Source organism: Podarcis gaigeae, assembly GCF_964106915.1.
Source record: "Podarcis gaigeae genome assembly, chromosome: 3".
Lineage (NCBI taxonomy): Eukaryota > Metazoa > Chordata > Lepidosauria > Squamata > Lacertidae > Podarcis > Podarcis gaigeae.
The window spans coordinates 59,597,931-59,623,496 of NC_139680.1; the positions used below are offsets into that span (position 1 = coordinate 59,597,931).

The window sequence follows — 25,566 nt, forward strand, 5'->3', positions numbered from 1 at the left end:
GGCCTGCCAGTTCTCCACTGATTTCTCTCCAAAACAGTGTTGGGTATGAGGCTGATTTTAAGATACTGCTTGCTGTTTTTCCAGCATTTAATTATCAGGGAAAGTGTTTATTTTCAGTGTGTATGTAGTTACTATGGCCTCAAAAGGGCCTCTCTGCACACTTCCATTATGTAAATAGTATAGTAATAGTATTACTTTTCTCTCTCTAATAGATCTATGGAAATGCAGGATCTAGCAAGCCCTCATAATCTTGTGGGAAGCAGTGAAACACCTGGTAGTTCTAAACTGGACAAATCTAATCTTAGCAGCACATCTGTTACAACAAATGGAACAGGCGGTGAGTGAACACCTACCTCTTTCAGTTTAAAAACAAAAAGTGCTCTGACATCTTTAGAGACAAACTGGTTTATGGTGGCAATACATCACATTAATGAAGAAGTTGAAAGAAAGATATATATATATATATATATATATATATACCATGGATGATAGCATAAGGTAATCAGTTGTGTATTAGGTACAATCCTCTAATATAAAAATTTATAATTAATGCCCTATTCTTTCCCATACTTATGTTGTTTCCTACCAGCCATGCCTCTTCTGTCTCCAGTATATCTCCATTAATCTCTACCTGTCTTAATGTTAGTCATCCTTCCACCTTCCAACTATTTTTCTTGCATTGCAATTTGGCCTGCACTTTAAGCTTGCTGAGGCTATTTGTACCAGCATCGTCCTGCATCTCATTATCCAAACACCCAGCCTGGTGTTTGCTTTTAATCCTCTTATTTAAAAATTGCCGAGCTTATTCTGTTCATCCAAACAAGACGTGAGTGACCCTTTCGATCAGGTGCTGACATTCATAAGACAATTTTAGAGATTCTGCAGCGTTTGAGTAAATTTTAAAAGTTCATTATACTTCTAGGGTGTGGAAAGAGTGACTTTGGATCATTTTCATATTTCTAAAAGTAAATTACCTTTAAGAAAAAAGATGTGTACAGGAGGTTGAAACCAGACTTAATCATGTTTAGCGTAGACCAATTGAAATAAGTGATGGGTCAAAAGCAGCATGACTAATTCTGGATTAAACCCAACATCAATATGTTTAATCAAAGTTTATTTTGCTTTTAAGGATTTAATGTTGTATGCCAAAGTCAACTAGTGAGTTTCTAAGGTGTCACAGCACTTTTTGTGGTCTCACTGACAGACTATAGCCTGACCCACATGTTATACTGCTGCTTGTTGCAGCAGCCTCAGTGTGGTGTCTTATCCACTCAGTAGTTGTAACATATCTTGCTAGTTTCCTTATGATACTTCTAACTGCCATGGGGATTTTTATGCTGTTGTAGCTTGTTCAGTAACTTGGCAGTGGTTCACAATGGCATAAATTCTGCATGGCAAGCAGAAGACTCATATAAGCAAAGGCATCACACATTACAGGAAGGGTAAGAGTAAGGCAGAGGCTTTTTTCTGTGTGTGTGTGTGTGTGTTGCTTAACAAAAATGTTCTTAAATCTGTTTAATTTTAGTTGGCTCATAAAATTGTTGTGCTAGCCTGCAAGTCCACATATTTGCTACAGTATTTTAACTCACAGATTATCAAAGCATAACTCAGCCAAAGATCTGAGCGATACCTTTACATTTTGTGCATTCATTTCCATTTACCTTTATTAAAAGGAAAATTAAACCAAAAGAGAAAATATATAAAGTACTGAGCTTAGCGTCCACTTAATCCTATTTGACACAAGCGAGTCACCTGTTGTATCAGCGTTCCTGGGTGCATTTTAAATGAACCAAGTTGCTTTTTTACTAACTCGTGCTTTAGATTTTTCTAGCCCAGTGTTCGACTGTAACACAATGACGCTCCAGGTTCCTCTACGGTGGAGGTCTTTCTCAGTCTTTCTGCAGGCAAAGTATGTGAAGTACTACTGAGATTTGGGCTCTCCCTTGTTGGACGTATATCAATGAGTAAAAGAACCAGGGCATACAGGACTTGATCAGAACATTTTTTTAACTGGTCAGACTTGCTTGGTTTTGGAATTTAAAAACAAACTTAGTTGTAAATGATGTAATACTATATTTGCCTTATACAACAGTGAATTTCATGCCTTGTATAGCTTAAGAAAAAAAACACCATTTGTGAGTGTATGGCATGAGTCATTATCAAGAGGCACTAAAATTGAAAGAGCTGGTGGTTTGCTTGTGCATGTGTATGAGTGAGAGAGTGAGTGAGAGAGAAATAGAGATGGATTTTTTGAAGATTCTATGATTCAATATCAAGTGGACTAAGGGTGAGTATTCACATGGGTTTGTTTGGATGCAGACTTTGCCATGCTTAGTTCGCCAGCTAAAATAAATGGCACTTAGTTAATAGACTACTTCAAGCATGACAAAATCTGGATTCAATCAGTACATTTTCATATGTATAATGCTCCCTATCATACAAATGTGTGTCCAAATGGGATAATACACTTACACCTGTGTCCTGATAGTATTATAATGGAATCTGATGTATGTGTGAGGCTTTTTCTGATTTGGTATCCAGAGACATGTTACTGAAAACAGGAATATTTATTCTATGCATCTTTGTGACAGAAGCCCCACACAAACAAGTACTATATGTGATAATTCACCCCAGTAGTCCTCCTTAAAAATGGTCTAGAGAATTTCCTTTCCTATTTTTTTCTTATTTTGAAAATTGTTGCTGTATGTTAAGCAGATATTCAGAAAATGAACCACTATATACCATTCCAATTCTCAGGAGACAACATGACTGTTTTAAACACTGCAGACTGGTTACTGAGTTGCAGCACTCCCTCTTCTGCAACAAGTATGAGTAATCCTGGTATATTGCATGTGTGTGACTGGCTTCTTGATTGCTGTGTTGAATCTATGATATTTTGCTTTATTCTTTTTGATTTGACATTGCACAGCTTTCTTGTCGAACCCTTTAAATATTGAGCGAAACACAGAGATTGTAATGTTTTACAATAACAAAGTATTTCTAATGTATTCTATATCTATCTACCTATCTGTCTATCTATGCCCATAGAAAAATCAAGTCAGTGTGCCCATAGAAATATCAGATCACTTGGTTTCTTATAAACATTGATATTTACTAAATCATTGTCAATGTGCCATATATTCTTAGAAAGAATCTATAAACTGTTTTCTCGCTTATTCAAGTTTATATTTGTAGCAAAGTTCAGATATTTCTCCAGCAGAGGGAGAAATCCTGCAGCAGATATTTCTCTGGCAGCAAGGGGAATAGATTGCTTGTAGTTCCTAGTTATATTGCTAATTTTCCACTGCCATACAAAGAGCTGCGTTCCAACATGTTATAATCTCCCAGCATCCTCTGACCAGCTATGTGAAGGGAAAATTATATTTTTCTGCGATTCACATAACATTCCCAACATTCCTTGCTTACCCCTTCTATTCTCTTCTGGTTGCATCTCTCCTATCCCACCACGAGGGATCCCTACATACACTGACTTTCTCTTGTAGCAATGAATCGGTTTCTGCGTCTTCTGAACCTCATTGTTTTGCAAACTGTAGTGGTGCACTGTGATAGGTTGAACTTTGTGACTGGTGGGTTGGCTTATTCTGCCTTTCAGCAGGATAGAGTTGGGTAATTATTTTTGTTGTATATACTCCCCGCTTTCAAATTTGTAGTGAGCATCTCATGTTTCTTTTTAAAAAGCAAACAGGATTTCCCTTGACAGCAAGATTATTACAACACCTCTCTCCTCATTAGGTTTCTGTGCAGTTTCTCAAACTATTGGTGCAGTTTTCAAAATACTCCCATTGTAGCAATATAGGAAAAGTTGTTCCCCCTGTTTTTGTTGTTTAATCTGCACAAAATGTATTCCAAATTACAAGTATTTTAAGTGTTTCAGGAATTTTTAGGGTGGATAAACCAAGATGTAATTAAAGTATTTAGGCTCTTCCTCCCTTTCTCTTCCTTCCCTTTTTCTGATGTATTTTATTAAGATTCTAATTTTATTTAACTAATATTCAGCTGTCAAAATGTGGAACATAAATTTTGTAGACAGAGAAGTAGAATTGGCAGTCTACTCATATCTGACACAGACTATGATTTAGTGCAGCTTGCACAAGTTTTGAGTTCATGTGTTCTCCCTGCTTTTCTCTTTCTTTTGGTATGACTGTGAGGAGGAGATTGTTTCTGTTTTCAAATAATTGGAATTTATTGTTGTGTCTGAACCTGAACCTGTAGTTAATCTTAACTATGGTATAGGGAAACCGACCAAGATTATAAACCACAATTGGAATTGGATTGTTTCCCTAAACCATAGTTAAGAGTAACAATTCGTCCAGGTTAGAATATAAAAATATGCTGCTATTAGTTAAAAATAGAAGCAGAAGCTTACAATCTCTTCCTCTTGGCTGTGATGAAGATGTAGAAGGGAGGGAGAAGTTGATGAAACCAGGGTTCATGCATGCAACACTAAAACATGGTTTAGGCACTGCATTTGAATGCATCCATGTATAACTTTCCTAGAACCATAGAATTGTAGAGTTGAAAGGGATTCTGAGGGTCATCTAGTCCAACCCCCTGAGATGCAGGAATCTCAATTAACGCATCCACGACAGATGTCCATCCAACATATGTTTGAAACATCCAAGGAAGGAGAGTTTCACTGTGGATCAGCTCTTCATGTCAGAAAGTTCACCCTGATGTTTAGTCTGAATCTCCTTTCATGTAACTTGAATCTATTGGTTTGAGTCCTAGCCTCCAGAGCAGGAGAAAACAAGCTTGCTCTATCTTAGACAGCTCTTTAGATATTTGAAGATGTCTCTCATATGTCCTCTCACTCTCCTCTTTTCCAGGCTAACTTATCCAACTCCCTAAACCATTAGTTGCCCTCCTCTTCACATGTTCCAGCTTGTCAATATCCTTCTTAAATAGTGGTGCCCAGAAATGGACCCAGTACTCTAGGTGTGGTCTGACCAAGGCAGAATAGAGCAATATTACTTCCTTTGATCTGGACACTATACTTCTGTTGATGCAGCCTGAAATAGCATTAGCTTTTTTTTTGCTGTTGCATCACACAGTTTTTTCATATTAATCTTGTGTTCTGCTAAGACCCCTAGTTCCCTTTTCCATATACTACTGGCAAGCTAGGTGTACCCCATCTTATATTTGTGCAGCTGGTTCTTCCTGCCTAAGTATAAAATCTTACATTTATCCCTATTGAAATTCATTTTGTTAGTTTTGGCTAAATTCTCCAATCTGTTAAGATCATCTTGAATCCTGATTCTGTCTTCAGTGGCATTGGCTACCCCTCCCAGTTCGGTGTAATCTGCAAATTTGATAAGCATCTCCTCAGTACCTTCAGCCAAGTCTTTTATAAAGATGTTGAACAACACCAGGCCCAAGACAGACTCCTGCAGCACCCCACTTGTCACTTTTTTCCCAGGATGACAAGGAACCATGAGCATTCTTTAGGTTTGGTGAGCCAACTAGCTACAAATCCACCTAATAGTTACCACATCCAGCCCACATTTTACCAACTTCTCTGCCAGAATATCACAGGACTTGGTCAAAAGCCTTACTGAAATCAAGATATAGTGGTACCTCGGTTTATGAACTTAAACTATTCCGGAAGTCCATTCTTAAGCCAAAACCATTCTTAAACCGAGGCGTGCTTTCCCTAATGAGGCCTCCCGCCACCAGTGCCCTTCCACCATTCGGATTTCGTTTTTAGACCGAGGTAAAGTTCTCAAACCAAGACACTATTTCTGGTTTTGTGGAGTTTGTAAACCAAATCGTTCTTAAGCTGGACTGTTCTTAAACCAAGGTACCACTGTACACTGCATTCACAGCATTCCCTTTTTGTTACTTCTCATGCTTAACTTCTCATGCTTAAGTTGAAACAAATTTTACTGATGAATTTTTTTTTGTAGATGTGAAGCAAGTGAGTTCTCAGAAGCAAACTTTAAAACAGTTTGGTTAGCATTTCAGTGCAAACCTATGTAATTCACACTTTTGCAACCAATGCGTGTACTGAAACATAGCTGGCCTTCAAAAATCTCATGACTTTGTGATGCAATCTTTCACCAAAAAATGTGTACCAAAATCTGCACATTGCATAAGAGGGAGTCAATTGCAATTGTTTTAAGTAATGAAATGAGTAGTTTAGATTTAAAAATACATACAAACGTGCATGCTTAGGATAAATATGTATGACTTCTAAAACATGCAGACTTAAAAAAAATTCAGGTAAATGGAATTGAAGATTGGAAGACGTACTAGCTGACCATTGTAAACTTATTTAAATAATGTATACTTGCATAAGGTTTATAAAATACACAGATCATGTGAGGACCAATCCAGTTCAAAAGGTAACGTTCATATATTTTGAATTAATAGATTTATTTCCAGCCTTACCCATGTGAGTTGAATAACTAATGTACCCTTATCTCACATGCTGCTATTTTGAAGTAGATTTGACTAACAACCCTGTGGTAAAGAACAGACGCAAAAGTATCCAGATGTGATTGTCTGGATTTAATAGCCCTGACAGACAGCAACTTGCCCTATATCATCCTCTGATCTTCATTGATTGAGCATAGATTTGAGCCTAGTCTTCCATCTCCAACCCCAACCACTGCAATAGCCTGTTTATCTATGCATGGTATGCTTGTTTTGTTGAATCCGTACCCTGATCTTTGAGTTGCAAAACATAATACCTGGATTTATCTTCCCAATCCCCTTTTTATAGGAAGGAAACTTGACACTTCACAGTGTGAAGAATCTGGCAATTGTAGGAAGCAATTTATTCTCCTTTCATGGCTGCCTGCTGGCTGTGAGACAGCCTTGTAACTAATGTTCTATCTTTCTAATGGTCTCCGTTGCTTATTTTTTTATAAATACACTAACTTCAATTATAGCATTACTTTTCCTCTGTTTCACAGCCTGCAATAAAAACTGAAAGATATAAACCAACCACGGGCCTTCTGAGAGTTTTCAAAAGTGATATGTTTTTCTTAGTGCACTTCACTTGTGCTAACATAAATCCAGCAACAGTATTGCAACTGCATGTTCCTATATAATAGAAATGGGCTGGGTGGGGGTATAAGTCTTACAGGGGATATGGAGAAATAACAATTTATTCCTATTGCTTTAAATATATATATATATATATATATATATCAGAGCAATAGGTTCCCATGATCTGGAGAGGAAGAATGCAAAGTGTTCAAATAACTAAATAAGAGAAGGTCCACAAATAAGTGTTGCATTTGGCAGGGAGTTAGGGATAGCCCTATGGGTCTTTTTTATAGGTGTATGTGCTCTCATGCTAATGTAAAACTCTGGAAGTCACTTAACCTCTAAAGAAAATACTTTAAAAAACTAAAATGTTTCAAAATGTCATGGCAGTGTAGGAGGCCACCACTTACCAAAGGCACAGAGATTGAAGTCATACATTTACACCTTGCTTCATTCTGCATTTGGGCAGCAATCACCATAAAATCAATCAATTGGGTTTAATTCAATGGTGTCTGTCCACTAGTGGGACAACTCTGTTGGCAGAATAGATTTCCTGCTGCTGCCTGCCATGCTGCCCAAAATCTGTTCTGGAAGGTTGAGAGACCTTTCACAGCAGATTGTGGGGTGGGGTGAGGTTGGATGCAGTAAGGAACAGGGAAAGAAGTCCCATCACTCAAGCAGAAATCTTTTCACACAACATTGGATGTCATCCTCTGAGTCTTAATAACAGCACAATCTTACACATGTCTGATAATAAGGAAACCTATTGACTTACTCCCAAGTAACAGCATATAGGATTGCAGCCTGAATAGTTAAAAATAAAGCAGATAATTTGTCTGCTTTAGAAAGCATATTTTTAAAAAATTAAATGTGTACTCTTAAAATATCAAAACTGCTGTACAGAGAGATAATGAAACATACCATAAAACTATAAGTAATATAAAGCAACACAGCTGGAAACACATTGTTAAACTACATCAAAATGTGACAGGCATCATGCAGTAGGTTTCCATGATGATTTGATAGGCAAGCATCAATCACAATTGAAATCCCACAGAAATATGCATGTTGAGAGAAAGCATTTGGATCTTGCACAACAAATGGATAATGATCATGTATTTATTGCACAAAAGATAGTTTGAAAAGATCCTATCTCATTATATTAGAATAATCTTTGGAAGATATGTTTAGAAAACCCATGGTTCCTGAGGGCCTACTTTCTCCTCTTAGTAAGAATAGATCTGCTGATGTGCCAGTGTATTTATTCAGAGCAATTTGAAAAGACACTAAATAAAGAGCTGGGACCTGCGGGTATAGGGCGGAATATAAATTCAATAAAAAATATAAAATAATAATAATAATAATGCAATAATATTGTTTTACTTGCCCAAAATATTTGTGTTTGCTTTTTATCCATGGTCCTTCATGGGTGGAATCTAGACTGGATTTATATTAAAGCATATATGGATAAATATTGGCTTTTCCTTCTTTTTCTTTTTGAAAAAGAGAGCAAGTGCATGGTTTTTTTAAAGCTACAGTTGTGTTGTAGTAGATTATTCTCAGAATCATATTAAACAGTTTCCACATTTGTATATATTTTTTGATCCACTCATGCAGATTTTTGCTATAGTTTGCACGGTAACTTGTGCATACATTTTTGAAGTAAAATCTCATGTTTGCTTATTTTTCTATGTAGTGTCTCTTCTTGCAGTCAAAACAGAACCTATGAACAGTAGTGAATCAACAGCAACAACAAGTGGAGATGGATCTCTTGACACGTTTACTGGGTCAGGTAAAGGCATAATACACTCATTGTATTGTAAAGTCAGTTTTTGTCAGTTACTCTTATCAAAATAAGGATGCATACTCAAAATTCCTTAATAACAATTAAGTTATCTTTTTACTATCCTGATAAAGTAGTTAAAAGTCATGGTTAGTGGAATAACCAATCTTTGGTTAAAACTTAGGTAGCAGAGTTCAGAGTCCTAATACTGAATGGCCCTGTGTTTGTAGCAAGAGGGCAGTGACTCCTTGAGGATGCCTTATGTACCCTAGTGAGCAAAGAGGGGAGGCCATTTGCAGCAGCAGGAACATGCCCATGACAACAGAGAGCAACTGAGACATCTGAATGTCAGACAAAACAAGGAGCTATCTGGAGAGGTAGAGGGATCCAGGCCAGCCTCAAAACCAAAGACCATTTTTAACACTGCTTCTGTGGGAGAGAGAATTCCTGGGGTTCAAAGAGCCTCCACCCAATGCAAATAATGTGGTTTCAAATAGGCCTGCTGCCCCTTCTGGCTCTCAAGGCAGACTAAGGCGATAAGTTCCCAGAGAGCCAGACTTTGCCTTCCTCTGCTTTCCCTTCTGTCTAAATAGCTGCACTGCATGAGGCCCAGCAAATGCCACTGATGGTCCATAACTCATCAGTCTCTGTTGTTGCCATCTCTGGCAAAATGTAGTACAACAGCATCAGGAAAGAGCTCCTTTCACTCAGTTTTCTAGTAAATAAAACAGTGAGTTAGCTGTAGCTCTCACAGCAACTTCTCAGCACAAAAGGGACACCCAAAAAATGAAACACTGTCCCTGTCTCAAGAGAGAACGGTCAAAATCAGTGGTTCATCTACTAACAAATTCCTCAGAAGACCTGATGGCCCTAGTCAAGATACTGCAGGTGATGGTATCTACCATCCAAGTAACACCATGGGTTAGGTTCCAGACCAGGCCTCTACAGTGAGCACTGTTTCCAAACCAATTCCTCATCACATTCAGTAAACACATAGTTTTTTCCTTCTACATTCTCTTAGTCTTACGGAGTATGGATTCATACGTTTTTGTTGTCCTAGCTTGAATAGGGGTGTAAGTGTGGTATTACATAATTTCCAAATGCTGTCTGTGTCTGTTGTGTCTGTCTGTCTGTCTGTTGTTGTTGTTATTTGTACTGGGCATGGTCACTGGCTATGCTTACATTGTGAGGTAGAGGGTCCATTATTAGATCTGCCAGTTAGATCTTGAGGGTGGAATGGATCCTCCCCCTGGAAGAGGAAGCAAAAGACTTGAAAGGTCCTGCCTATCTGGTCCAGTGGGAGGAGTCATTCTATTCGTGAAATGTCCTCCAGTCCTCTCTTCAAACAGAAATTCATGGTAAGGACCAATTTCCAGTTTCTATTATATTGAGATGGAAATTTTAAATTCAGCTAATGAGCTTGTTGATGTAGCCAGGTTTCCAAAGAATTGCATTAGGGAGCTCAGAGCCCTTCATGTGCCATTGGGATTTTATTTAATTTATTTATTTTTGCTTTGATCAACAGGGTCCCATGCTGTCATGTGAAATAGTGGGGCCATGTTCTTCAAGAATCTCAAGCCCAAAACTCCCTTAAGCACCTAGAACTAGTTGTCCAGTTCTTTGGATCCTGCCCATAGTCTATTTCTCAAAATAGTGAGGAACTATTCCATGTTTGTGCAATTCTGAAGGCTATTTGCTAGTACCATTATGACATATTGAAGAAGGGTAAACTTTGAAATACAATTATGATTGATTAGACGAAAGAAATTCCAGAGCTACTTCACGTACTGCTTTAATCTTTTTCAAAAGTGAATGAACAGCAGATGGCTTAATAAAGATACTCTGTATATTTGCCTAGTATGGATTTCTGTGAAGGCATTGGTTCAAAATTTTAGAATACGTATATTTGGAACACATCTGTCTTAGTCAAGACAGATGGTTAGAGGAAAGAAACTTCAAAATGTTTGGATTCAGTCCAGGCTGGGCAGTACTCTTGAAAGAGTTTTAATAGGATATGATTGTCATAATTTAAACTTGCCTAGAAATATACAGCTGCTCTTTGTATAGGCACGCAGTTAGTTGATGGCTACTGTACTAGACCACTTGATTTTTTCTGTGTAAAATTAAATAGATGTGCTACATCTATGGGGTGTGTGGAAATAAAGCAAGTCCTGGTGGCAGCCCTCCTATAAATGGAGATAATCAGATGTATTCATCGTGCAATAGTATCAACATAAGCCCGGGTTCCAAAGAAATGTGAAATCAGTTGAACCTAATGGTTTTCTTTTCTTGTTTGTTCTAAACTGACTTTACTTTGGACTACAGTCCTCTGCTTTGTCCTGCATAGCTTTTGAAAATCAGCTAAGTTTGAGAAGTATATCATGATATATGGCCTGGGGCGCAGCTGTTTAAAAATTCCGCTGCATTAATAAAAATCTCTTGTGCGAGCTTTGTATTATGACCCTATTTATCTAGCCTCCCCCCCCCCAGTTTTTTAAATCAAATCAAAACTTCTTTCACATGAACAATTGCCCCAAAGTTATTGCTATGCATCTAGAACTGTGCTGGCATCCCCATTCACACAGACTTCCTTCCCATGTAAGCAAGTTTTCTCATTCACTGTGGTGGAGATGGCAGTTCCATTCATCATTTAGCATTGCATGCATAACATGGCTTCCCATCATCTCCTTATTGAATCCCTTGGAAGCACAGAATCTACTATGGGCATGGAGTCTCTACACTAGAATGACTCGCCCAGTTTGGTAAACAATTGCAACTCAGTCCATGGAGGGAAATAAATTAATGCCACTGGTTCTGCTGTGCCAAGTGTACAAAACCATGCTTTATGTGTAGGTGTGGTATGGTTTAAGTTCACATGGTAATGTAGTAAGACATGAAGCCAAACCTAACCCCAGACATCTCCAGAGTTTGTCACAATAACATGGACAATAGACTTCTATTGTTCCTACAGTTTTGTATAAGGATTTATATTTTTATTAGAAAATGCTAGTTTCATGAAGTATTTGCCAATATTGCAAATTGTGTGCCTAGGCTTGTGGCTGGTTGGGGCCAGAACAGGAAGATGAATAGAGAGACAGGAAAAAATATTGGGTTCAAATAGGTCACAACTTTATTGCTTACAGGTGTAAGTAGGCTTTGGTGCAGACAATGGGTATGTATCCTCAATCAAGCAACCAACTGCAGGTTGATTATTGGCTGCGTTGACCCTAGGTTAAGGGTCATCCTATGAATACAGTGAGGGAGTATTTCCATAGCTAAGTGTCATGCCTGGCCTGCATGCTCACCTTCAGGCAGCACCAAAGTCTGTTGCATAGGGTGTGAATGTGGGGAATCCAACTCCAACTGAGCTGGCTGGAAGAGATGCAGCTTGACTAAATAACCAGCAAACGGACCTGACTGAAGTCCAGAGGCTTCTATGGTTCACTGCACAGGCCATGGTTGGTTCATTCAAATAGGCAGGTACCCAACAGCCTGCGTGACTGGGAAGAAGGGTAACATCCTCCAATAGTCGCACAAGCAGGAAGGAGGGATCCAGGCTGGTCCACAGCTGTGCTGAACGCAATTGCTGTGTGCCACCATTTGACAACTGTCACACATTCATTTGTGGCCTACAAGAGGAAAAAGAGCCAGCTTTTAAAAAATGTCTGTATGTAGTTGACTCTTAATTCTGCTCACCACAATTGACTAGGCAAGTGGTTATTTTTAAGTCTCACTTGTGTTTTGAATACTGTAATATGTTACTTTAAAACTTGTATTACTTGAGAAACTTTGTTGCATCTGAAACAAACACATTGTGTTTTGAAGTCCCCATCAGTAAACATAACAAGTATACCATACCCTTGTTAGGCCACCTTGCGAGGCTGGTGGGCTGCATTTGTGGGTCACCAGTTGTGCAGGAGTGATGGAACAGAATATTGGACATCATACTCAGTAACTTTTATTCATGCTTGGTTTCTAGCTAAAAATATAGAACATAGCTGTTTAAATGTTGTCTGGTTCATAGCAACTTTGATCAGAGCAGTCATACTTTGATTCAACAGTTTTTATATTGTTTATAAAATACCGTATTTTTCTGTGTATAAGACAATGTTTTTTTGCTATAAAAAATTGGCCAAAAGTTGGGGGTTCTCTTATACGTTGATAGAGAATTCATGGGTTTGGGCTCAGCCTCTTCCGTGGGTGGCTTGGATTTGGGTTCTGGCGTGGGCAGAAAAATATGGTACTTTGTTGGCTCCAAATATTCTCATACATTGAACATTCTGTACTCTTGGTTTTTTGCAGTAATAACAAGTAGTGGCTACAGTCCAAGATCATCACATCAGTATTCGCCTCAGCTATATTCTTCCAAGTTAGTGAGCATGCACCTTCTTACATATTACTGCATATCATTTATTTTAGGTCATTTGTTTAAAGAGTATTAAAAGTAACTGTTTTGTTTTATATAAAATGCATTTTATGTAATCTGAGTGGTCATTCAGTTCAATGGATACCAAAGGAATTTTTGTAACTTCTTTAGCAACGGAAATCAAGATATAAGATTCCTCTAAACCAGTGGTGTCCAAACTTTTTTCAAAGAGGGCCAGATTTGATGAAGTGAAGGGCCATGAGGCCAACCAAAGTTGTTAACCGTTTTTGAAGATTGAATATGTTGAGCTTTTTTTAGGATTTTACCCCAGGAAATAAACTGCCACAGCGGCCGGATTAAGCTGACCGGTGGGCTCGATTAAGCCCCTGAAACGGACTTTGGACATGCCTGCTTTAAACATATTTTCAATGTATCTCTGCAATGAATAACTATTGCTTGCTTCATAGTGTATAATTGTAAAGTAGGTTTCAACCTATAAGCCACAATTATTTTAGCCCAGAATAATTTTGTAACAGTCAGTGTGGCTTTATGGGGCTGTATCAGTAGTGTCCCTTGCTCTGACAGAAGACTTTTTGATATGGCAGAGGCTTCTGTTAATAGAATAGGTAGGCAATTTTCTCTGATTTCCCCTCCTTCTTGCATCTCTCGCATTCCGTCAAAATCTACTTGAGAAGGTTAGCAGACTCATTGGAGCAGACCAGGATCTTAAGGAGGAGAATTGGTGAAAATTGCCTTCCTCTCTGTTCCACTGGCAGAAGCCTCTGCTGGATCAAAAAGTTGTGTCTGTGTGAAGGACACTATCGTGTGCAACCCATAGTAGCTTAAAGTAATAATGAGAGTTAATTTTTTATTTGCAGTGTTGGCTTTAGTGTGGAAAAGAACAATTTAACTATGATATGGTAGTCATTACATATAAAGTCATCACAGTTTAGCTTTATTTTAATAATCTATTACTTAAAGTGTAATATGTTGCATTTTATGTAGGAAAAACGTATGCCAACAATGTGAGAGTAGTTTAAAAAAGAAAGCTGAAATGAAAAATAAATGAAATTAATAACATATTTAATCATGGATTTTAAAGGGTATGTTTCATTTAAATCAGCTTTTCTGTGTATTCATGTTAATTAAATTTCATTTTAATTATTAACCATTCAGTATAAAGTATGCATTATGAAATATGTTTGTAATTCCTTTTAAGAAAAAAAAGTGGGTGGTTTCGTGTAATGTGCATTATTAGTTAAATGCTTCAAGTATTTTCAGTGATGTTTGGTTAGTCCCACTCTGTGATGACTTGAACTTGAGGACAGTCTTTTATTACATGCTCACATGTGGTATACTGATAAGTATAGCAGTTTACTGATCTTGCTGCCACTATTCAGCTATTGCTTATACCATACCTCTTATCTAGATATATGTTGAGATTGGGAGTGGACTTCGGGTTTATGAGCATCATTTCTGCTATCTTCTCTGTCTCCTCGTTCACTGTGCATAAAATAAATGCTCAGACTAGATCCAGTGGTGTGTTTTTTAAAAAGAGACTTTTAAGAAAAAAGGGAATTCAATATTTGTGGTCACATAGAAATCCCACATTCTAATAGACATAGAATCACATGGTTCAGATTTTCACTTTTATTCATGGCTTGGGCTTCCCTGAAATGTACATAGACTTGAAGAGGAAAGTTTAAAGAATGACAGTCTTTCCTACTTTCTCCCTCAGCTCTGTGTGCTTTTCAAGGTTCATATTGATTCTGCTGGTTCTGACTTTCTTCCAGTTTGCCTTCATGAATAATTGTGAGGAGGAGGAATGAGAATATGTGGGATTGTCTATTTGTTTGAATAAACTTGATATGTATATATTGTCACTTGTGATGATATTTCCCCCCCTGTTCTCTAGGCCCTATCCACATATTCTTTCTACTCCAGCAGCACAGACAATGTCTGCCTATGCCAGTCAGACCCAGTATTCAGGAATGCAGCAGCCAGCAGTGTATACAGCCTATTCACAGACTGGGCAACCTTACAGTTTACCCACTTACGGTATTTGACCTCAAGTTGTACTTTATTCTTATTCCAAGTATTTTTGACATCATGGAACTGCTGTGCTTCCCCCCCCCCCCCCCCCCATCTATAAGAATCAGATGAAAATTAATTTCTTATGCAGATTTGGGTGTAATGTTGCCAGGCATCAAGACAGAAAGTGGACTTTCACAAACGCAATCACCCTTGCAGTCCGGGTGCCTTAGTTACAGCCCAGGTTTCTCCACACCACAGCCAGGCCAGACACCATATTCATACCAAATGCCAGGTCAGTCGCCTATTGTCCTTCCTTGCTCTTTAGTGTTATCTTTGAATTCAGAATCTATGTATTTCTTACTTATGTGATAAGTATCTTGAGCGAAACTTCATCGCGAAACCTGATAAACTCTTTCATTACAGTTACGATAGCTGTCTGTTGTTTAAATGAATGATAATCTGAAATTCTGCCAAGATAATTTTGTTGATTATTTTCTAATATTTGTGAATAACAGCCTCATGTACCGTGTTAACAAAGTTACTCGTAAATTATCTGATGACAACATTTAATACACTGCTGGGTTACTTTAAAACTGAAAATACCTTCTTGAGAATGATATAGACAACAATCCTAACTAAGCCAGCCGCACGTGAAATTATCCTTTGGGTGTCTGGCATTCATTTCTGAAATTGGGAGATCTCTGGCAGGTCATTAAATCATTGAGCATATACATGTTCTAAGCATTTAGATTGTGTTGGATTCTACATTTGGAACAATCATGTTGGCCCTTCTGCCCATCTTGTTTGTTCCAATTTATGTTGATAAAGGAAAACGGTGATACCTAGGGTGCAGGAATTCTAAAAATTCTGTTCTGCCCCTAAAATACCTAACAAAATGAAGGGATACAGAAGGACTTTCTGTTCCCTCTGTTCTTTTTAGCACATTAGTAAAGTGCATGGGTTGCCAGCTGCAGCCTCTTACAATTGCAATAAAAATAAAAATCAAGTAAGGGGACCGGGAACCTGCTGCAACCAAAGCTGACAGTTATTGGGTAAATGTGTATTAATTGAATGTTTTCTTAGATTTTTATCACATGATAGACCCTTTAGTCCTATGAACTATAAATTTGATCCATTCTTAATTATGCTTAGAGTGGACCCGCTGACATCACCATGACTTCAGTGATAACTAGCTCGTTCTGTTGCTGTCTAAGTAAGAACAAGTCTGAATCAAATTCTATATTCAAGATTAGTGTCGATATCCCTGTGTCCCCCCCCCCCAGCCTTCTTTTCCAAGCCATCCACCATATTTCATTAGTGTGTCATTGGAACTGGATGCCAGGAGGGAAAATGGCAGGAAACAGAAGAAAAGAAGCTGTTGAAAGAGAACAAGGACTCACCAATCTACACAGTGAAATTTGAGTGCATAGATTTCTTCATTAGTGCTTCTGTGAAGTTCTATATGGAAACCATAACATAGAATTAAAGCTTTGGCAACTAGATTTTTAAAGCAGAATATGGCATTGTTTATGGTATATAGTTATAAATAATGATCTCTTCAATGAAATATCAGAATAGCTAATAATTGCATATTTCACTTACATATTCTCTATATTTATATATGAAACCTTCAGATTTTTTACTTTTGATTTGTCTGCATTGTGCATAATGTATTACTTAGCTCTTATACAGAATTATTCTTTTAACTCTAGGTTCTAGTTTTACACCATCCTCCACTATTTATGCAAACAATTCAGTCTCAAATTCTACAAACTTCAGTAGTTCACAACAGGTATGATTATTACTATTTCTATGAACTTCAAAGTCTATTTTATTTGACTTAGCAATTTTAAGTATTTTGAATGGACTGGACAAGAATGTATTTCACATTGCTGTATTTTAGATGGGAATGCTTAGAAAATCTTGCTAGAATTTCAAACATTGTTTCTATCATTCTAGGATTATCCATCATATACAGCTTTTGGCCAAAACCAATATCCACAGTATTATTCAACATCAACATATGGAACATATATGACCTCAAACAACACTACGGATGGTACCTCTTCTTCATCATCAACGTACCAGCTCCAGGAATCTCTCCCTGGGCTCACTAGTCAACCAGGTACAGATCTTCATCCAGGTGAATGGTTTTTTGTTTCATCCATTTTGAAGTGGTGTTCAGAATTTCAAATATGACATAGGTAAATTTTACTTAGAATCCATTATTAGTAAGCCATTAAGAGTTTAGAAAAGTAAGTATAGAAATTTGAAAGTAATGATATAAAAATCCTTACTGGAAAGAAAAGGAAATAATCACAAGATCGTAGAGAAATAGCATTTGAGAGCCAAATTACGCGTGATGTAACTATGCAGCATTTATTCTGGAGACTAACAATGGGAGTCTAATCCAGAATGTGTTCCTGGTCTTTTTTTTCTTTTTTTTTTTGCTGAAAATAATCATCACCTGACTGCTGTTTGTCCTGAAGTTGCTGACTTCAGGAAAGAGCACTTTCAGGGTCAAAAGGTACCCAGGAGAGAGGAAAACAGTGGAGAACCAAATCCCCAAGGAAGGATGTTCTAGATTGGGGCTCCATGGTTGCTATTTCTCCAAAATAAAAGTGGCCAAGTTAAGCATACTTTACAAATGTGTGACTAACCTCACAAACAGATTGTCTCTTGGAACTTGAGTCCTCACACTTGCAGAAACTCATTGCATTGTTACAGTTTCTGCAGTGTATGAACAGCTGCAATATCCTCTTTAGTGGGAAAATGGTGATGATGCAGGAAGTAGTCTAAGAAAGGTCCTTAGACTTTTTCCCAGTAGTCACTTCCAACCTACATGAAAATTATTTTAAAGGACTGTCACCATCTCCCTTCATTTATTTATTTATAATCTCAGAAAGGTGGCAGGGAGTGGGACTTGATATTTTGGTATTGGGCTTAACTAACACTATGTTACATGATCCTAGCTGTGGGTTCTTTGTGCTGTTTCCCACCAGCAGTAAATTCCCTGAAACCTTAAACTGGATAACAGTCTAAAAACATGTGGGGTGAAAAGTTATAGAAAAAGATATACAAAAACTGTGCCTTAAGGGTAGCTTTATTGGGGTTCAGAGGAACTGGGTCATTAGGACAGTTATAAAAGAAAACATTTTCCTTACTAAAACATGCCCCACCTAGGTAGACAGTAATTTCAGCACTGAGCTTCCAGAGTAGGTCACACAGAGGCCACTTGCTAATCTTCTCATCCTGCCCAGCAAGGGAAGGAATAACCAGAAATGTGAGGTGGACATGCAAGGTGAGGGAGGGGAAGCTCCATTGTACAGATGGAAGTCCTGGTGCTAGCAGAACTGCTTAGTTAGATCCAGCCCTATATTTTTAATGTTTTCTTTAAAAATCACCCTCATTGTTCCCATGCTAGCTAAGAAAGACAGCAACATTACAGTGGGGAAACAGACTTCTTAATCATAAAGCTGATCAATTTTATTGTTATCAGTATAAAGCTGTAAAGTGTCAGGTTTTGGCATACATAACATTTTAATCCTGTCTAGTTGCCTCACTGAAGCAGTGGAAGATGTCAGTGTTACCCCAGTTTTTCATAATGGATCCGGAAAGGAAATCAAAGAACCATTAACCCAGAGCTTTCCAAACTGTGTGTCGCAGTATATGGGTGTGTTGCGCAAATGCTCCTCACACTTCTCCTGGGGCTGGAAAGGGGTTAGTTTAGCCTCCGGTTTGCTAGTAAAACTGAATTACTGTGTCACGAAATGATGCATGTCCAAAAAGTGTGTCACCAACATGAAAAGTCTGGAAAGGTGTGAATTAACCCATAATCTCTAAATTAGTTGAAAGCACTTTTAATATTAGAATTTAAGGTTTCAGTTGTAAAATATATAGAAGAACAAGCATTGATGATGAAGAATCACCATGGCTTCTGAACTGGAAAGCCTTCTCTTTTCTTTGAGGATGTCAACAAATACGGTATATAGATTCGGGATGATCCAACAGCATGTATATACTTAGGCTGCAATTCCATGCATACTGTCAGTAAGACCCACTAAATGCAGTGGAACTTTTAATCAAATAAGCATACATAGCCTTTCACTGAAAGCTCCCAAGTAGACTTAAAATCAATTATTGGGTTTTTGGGGGTTTTTTTGCTAGAGTTTAGTTCTCCTGATTTAGAAAACACTTTCAGTTTTAAAATGCTTCTTGCTTTTTGTAGGCTTTTGTCAAATATGCTTGCTCCTTCTTGGACTTGTGTCTTTCCTGCTACATTACATTCCTGTTATATTTCCAGTTGCTCATTATTTCAACATTTTCTCGCTTGGCTACCTCCTTGATTTCTTTCTTCATCTCAAAATCACCCTCAGAGTTTTGGTGAAAGATGATGATATGTTCCCAGTACTAAATTGCATTTTGGGTTTGGCATTTCAACCCACATTGTTTCTGTAAATAAGTATATCCCTTGGAACTTTCCTAGTATGTTGGACTCTTGTCCTTTATGTATAGAACAGCACATACTCAATACACCTTTCCTACTTCTTTGTATAGATTTTATATCCTTGGACTGACATGCCCACTTTTTCAGCATTGCCTTTGAACAGCACTCTACCTTAGTTTGGAAACTTCTGTATTGCTGTGTAAAACCTATATATAGCAACCATTTCATGTGTCATTTCTCATAAGAAACTTTGTTTTCTTTAAATGTCTGTCCTTTTTCTCTATAGGCTCATTGCTAAGTTATGTCTGATCTCTTCTTCAATGATCTGCAACATTAAACTATCTTCCCTAAGGCAGTAACTACCCCAAATCAGATATTCCCAAGATCCTATCAGCTTTGACTCAGAAAGCATTTAAAAACTCTTCACAAATTTCTTGAAGTTCAATGACAAAATTCTGCTTCCAGTTTTGGTTGCAGATTCAATGGAATCAGTCTCTTTTGTACAACTTCTGCTTGTTTGAAAACGTTCTTCAATGCCTAAGAAAAGGAAACGCTTTGTTCCAACACTGCAGTCTTATTTATGCACGGAGATTCCTCAGTGCTGCATTCCTTATGGGGCGTCCATATGGAACAGGATGTCCTGGGATGTTCAGGCATAAGTGCTTATGTAACAAAATTAGCACCAGCCAGGCACAGGAGGGAGATACCAGCAGGCTTGACAAAGTCCTGAGGTTTGCAGCAGTACAAAAAAATCTGATGAAAAAGAGCCTGAGGGAGGAACACTCCCCTCAAAGGCTAAAACACTACTGTACATGGATGATTGCCTCTGCAATTCTTTTACCATAAAAAGTTGGTGTCAGGCTTCTTAAAGCCATTTCACAAACTCCAGGCTAAGTATAATGGCAGAAGGAAGTTGGATGAAGAACCAGTGGAGGTTGGGGAAAGATGTGAACAAAGAGACACAAGATAAATGAAGCTAGATCAGATGATGCAAAGGAAGAAGAAGAGATGGCAAGAAGGTGAAAAAGCAACTGAGACAAACCAAGAGGCTATTTCAGAGAGTAGAATGCAAATTGTCAGTGGAGACCAGGCAAGAACAGAGATAGAATGAGAGAAATGGCAGGACAGTTTATAGACTAGAGAAGATAAAATGAGAGGTAATATAGAAATGTGGAATTGTGGAGGGTATGAATTAACTGGCACAACATTTTGTTGTTGCCAGGCCCACACTTGTCCTGTCTAGAGACTTGATTTTTCTACCAGAACCTCTCTTATTTCCCAGCATCCAAGAAGGTCTTGTTTCTGAGCATTTAGCAGACGTCAGGTTCATTGTTTGAAATACACCTTGAAATACGGTATTCTCTTAGGCCTGTTGTAGCTGATGTAAAGGATGGGTTTGTGTCTATTTTTCTATTTTGCCTGCACCAAAAAGGAGTCAGTCTATGACTCTCTATGTCCTCATTCTTGCTTTGCTCAGTCTTGTTTGAAAAACTGAAAAACGAACACAGACCCATCCTTGACATCAGCTCCAATAGGCCTAAGAAATCCCATTCACTGTAAGTACCAATGGTCTTTTTTTCCTACATGAGCATATAGTGATAGTGTTTGAATTACTGACCATGCATGTGCACACAAATATAATATAGTGCACACTCTTCTGAGGATAATAGTTCTTTATAGGTGAAATAAACAAACATTACACGCAGCAGCTGCGATTTTGGCTACTAATGATTACCATTCTATTTTATTTCATGTCTTACATATAGAAACTTTCTATAGTAGACGTATTAGAAGAAGGAACTATGTTTACTGTGTATGTGATAGAATTAGTTGTAACAAAATTCATTCTGGCACATATTTTAATGACAAAACTTGTATTCTTATATCAGATTCTTTGAAACTAAGAATGAACAAGCTGGTGTGAAAGTTTTCACAGTGTTCTGCATTGCACGATAGAGAACTGTACTAAAGGTTCATGGTTTGCACATTCAAAACATTGCATTCCATTTAGATGAGTGTATTTTTAAAGTGGTACAGAAGGATAGAGGCATGTGGTGTATTTTCAGAGTGGGTGTGACACTGTGGCAAGTGTTGCATGATCACTTCAACACTACAGAGAATAGGAAGTGAGTGGGCAAGCTTATATTTCAGGTGCAAGGGCTATTTGAGAAGCCCCTGTTTTGAAAAGCATAGAATATATATACTTCTGCCTTATTATTATGTTATCATGGCAAATGTAAGTTATTGTACAAATAGATGAATTGATAGACTTGCATATGTCAGTATGGTAAGCCACTGTAGTGTAGTGGCTGGAATGTTGGACCTAGACCACACAGACTCAGGTTCAACTTTGTACTCTGCCATGCTTACATTTCTACCTGGTTTTTTGTTACAGAGGACTAGGAGCCCTTGGGGTCCTTTGGATCCCATCTGCTCTGATTTTTTTTTTGAACTGAATAGTGGCATGAAAGTGTCTAAATAAATAAATAGATAAGTAAATAAAGGAGATTTATATCTAAACAAACTACATCTTTAAATGGGTTTGGGCTGATAAAAGAAGCAACCAGAGAACTACATATAATGCTGAATTCATGCATGGAAGTATTTCGTTCCCTGGGGCAGTCTGACTACATATAAGGTGGATAATGCTACTTGTACATATTTACTAGTCAAAAGAAGCTAGATGCATTTTACAGTCCTGGTTACTAAATCAGTCAGATTAATTATAAACCTTTAGTCAACATACTGTTGCAACTGATAATCAGAAAGCAGATTTGTGTTTTAAAAGATGTCAAACTAATTGTTATTATAAAAACTATGTCTAGGAAGTACCATCTTAAAAGAGGCATTTTCCTGTTTCTCATACACAGGAAAAACAGCTCTTCTACGTTTCAGCATATATGCGTCATCTAAAAACGGAGAAAACATGTTTCATGCTCAATAAATATTGATTTTACCAATTTGCAAATTTAATTTATAGATGAATCTACAAATTGACTAAAACACATATGGTTAATTACCGTATTTTTCGTCCTATAGGGCGCACCGGCCCATAGGACGCACTTATTTTTTTGGGGGGGGGAATTATTCCCCCCCCAGCCCCAAAGAGCAAAGAAGCCATGACAGTGAGCGGGATGGATCCCGCTTGCTCTCCTGGCTTCGTTTTTAGCCTCGGGGCTAGGGGTCCGGGAGCGAAGGCGAAGTTGCGCAACCTCGCCATTGCTCCCGGAGCTTGCGAGGCTGGGGGCGGGGGAAGCCCGAGCTTCCCCAGCCCCCAGAACAGGTCCGAGAGTGATGGCGGAGTTGCGCGCAGCTTCGCCATTGCTCTTGGAGCTTGCGGGGCTGGGGGGATAGCTTCCTGAAGCCTGGAGAGCGAGAGGGGTCAGTGCACACCAACCCCTCTCGCTAACCAGGCTTCAGCGAAAGCCTGCATCCGCCCCATAGGACGTACACACATTTCCCCTTTATTTTTGGAAGGGGGAAAGTGCACCCTATAGGGCGAAAAATACGGTAATTAAAATTTCTATTAGTGGGCTGCAATCTTATTTAGAAATGTTTATGTTTACTTCTTAAAACCTTTATAATGGTGACACAAGTTTAAAAGTTGTATAAGTTATATCCCTACATACCATTCAAGTAGCTTAAATTTTTATTTCTTTTTGGAAATGATTTATTATTACTATTATTGCAGTCATTGCCCTATTTATGGAGCAGTATAATTGCAATTCTGCATTCAGAAAATCTAAATTCTGCATTTGATAATTATTCCTTTTGGACATATTTCATGTTCACTTTGATTTGTGCATTGAAATTGTATAGTTGCGCATTTGTTTGCATTAGACGTTTGTTTTTTGCAGAATTTGAAACTTTGGAGAAGGTGTTAGGCTAGGGGGAAAATAGAGAGTATGTGGAGAAAGATAGGAACTGAGCCCTATAAAGAGGTACTGTACAATCAAATCCTACTTCTGGTCTACGGAATCCATATACATATCTGTTTTCTGTTTAGCAAAAGCTGCCATCTCGTTTCGAAGTTTTTTCATCCACAGTTGCCTGAGCTAAACAAGAAAGTTGAGATTCTCAGGATTCTGCCTCATAATCATAGCCACACAGATTTTCAGAGCCTTATATTATGCCTTTAACCACAAAACTATATCTCTGGGTCATTGGAAAAGTTCACAGACTACCTCATAACCTCTTTCTGGTATGCTTTGTTTCATTTGGAAAGTCAAGTGTGTATTATTATTGCTGTTTCGACCTGGGGAAGTTTGACATAGTGCCTAGTTAAATAGTATAGTGCAAGAAGTTGTGATTGCCCTGTAGACAAACTGGGACTGTGGTATTTGTTCTGTCCATAGCTTTTTTCTTATGTGGAAAGTTCCATCTTTTCAGTACTTTAAATAACATATTGATAATATTTATGCCATGGCTGACTGCTTTTCCATAAAGTTTACCAATTATAGAAAGCTACTTCAGACATCATAGGTTTTGTAGCTATAAATATAAGTTATTGGTGTCTAGTCATCAGAAATGTCCGCCAAACTCATGTTTAACCAAGTTGCTCCTTGCGTATCAACTAGTGTGATGTTTTAGCAAAGACTGAAAAGTACAACTTTGATTGTTTTAACAGTTATCTTATTGATTGACTACTTATGTATATTAGAATTGTATATATATGCAAAGAAAGAGCAAGTCACACAATCATGCGGTTTGTGTGTAACAACCAAAACTTTAGTTGCCCAATGAAACTTAGCCTCAGGGTCTCACTCTGCCCCTTCCTCACCATTTAGAGGCAGGTTCTTGAACTGTTTAGTGCAAAGGTTGGCAACCTAAGGCCCATGGGCCAGAAGCGGCCCATGAGTGTCGCTTAACCGGCCCATGAGCCGCCCCCCAACTGAGCCACCCGTTTGGTGAGTCCCTGCACGCTGTGCTAAACCAGTGCAGAGAAGGGACTCTCTTCTGGAAATAGTGTCTGCGCATGTCCATAGCAATGGAAATCGCTTCTGTGCATACCCAGACGCTGAAAATCGCTACTGTGCAGGAGCAATTTTCGGCATCTGGGCATGCGCAGACGCGATTTCCGGCATCACACTGAGCCAGTACAGCCCATGGAGGATCTCCGCAGGAGTGATCTGGCCCATGCCCTTGCCGATCCCTGGTTTAGTGTATGGTGCAGTGTAGCTTATACGCTCCAGCACTGTAAAATCACATTTTTTATACCCCACCCTTCTGGTGCAAAAGTACCACTCAATTACTACATCTCCCCTCACCCCATCTGCTCCTTTCCTAGTTCTAATGTTGTTATGTTAGCTGATCATCAGAACTGACTGATTGTGTTGAAAGGCACAATGTGTGTGTTGCTGACTGTAAAAAGATACATTATGTTGCATAAGTGTGGGGGGGGCATGCCTGTATATATGGTTAGGATTGCACTGCAGCTTACTTTGGATCCAACTTGGCATTTTAAAAATTATTTTTAAAGTTATATTTGCAAAGACAGTTTTGATCATTTTTATATAGTCCTGGAATGAGAAAGAAATTGTCTTTCTGTAGTTAGATCCCCAGCACCTTCTGTGACCAAAAAGCCATCTTTTGTCTCTCTCTCTCTCTCTCTCTCTCTCTCTCTCTCTCTCTCTCTCTCTCTGTGTGTGTGTGTGTGTGTGTGTCCCATGTTTCCTCTAAAAGTTAGGCAAAAATGATGGCAGTTTTCAATTTTGTCAGAATTTTAAAAACATAATGGGACTTCTGTTTCCACTTCTCCCCGCCCCCCTGGATGCTCCACCAATCTGCTCTGGATAGTCCCCCAAATCCTCTTGAACTGGTTTTGAGGGTGCATGCAGGGTGTAGCCTGGAAGGGACAGAAGAGTAAGTTCTGATGTTCACGTGGAAGTTCCTTGTGCCAGTGGAGCCTCTACATTAAATACAGCC

The 25,566-nt window shown here is 38.4% G+C and overlaps 1 protein-coding gene across 50 annotated transcripts in view; it reads left to right on the plus strand.

Moving 5' to 3' along the window:
* Positions 1–25,566, plus strand: part of EYA4 (EYA transcriptional coactivator and phosphatase 4) — a 110,095-nt gene that overhangs the window by 60,222 nt on the left and 24,307 nt on the right. For 16 of the 50 annotated variants that reach the window (XR_014562249.1, XM_083731256.1, XM_083731221.1 and 13 more), the window contains 8 exons: positions 213–337; positions 2,758–2,826; positions 8,708–8,803; positions 13,097–13,163; positions 15,076–15,218; positions 15,343–15,486; positions 16,907–16,986; positions 17,154–17,337. Coding sequence is in view for 48 of the 50 variants with exons in the window: in XM_083731256.1 (XP_083587382.1) it covers positions 213–337; positions 2,758–2,826; positions 8,708–8,803; positions 13,097–13,163; positions 15,076–15,218; positions 15,343–15,486; positions 16,907–16,986; positions 17,154–17,337 (908 nt within the window). In the remaining 2 variants the exon portion in view is untranslated. The remainder of the gene's footprint in view (positions 1–212; positions 338–2,757; positions 2,827–8,707; positions 8,804–13,096; positions 13,164–15,075; positions 15,219–15,342; positions 15,487–16,906; positions 16,987–17,153; positions 17,338–25,566) is intronic. The other 34 variants (XM_083731237.1, XM_083731222.1, XM_083731218.1 and 31 more) reach the window with 7 other exon arrangements.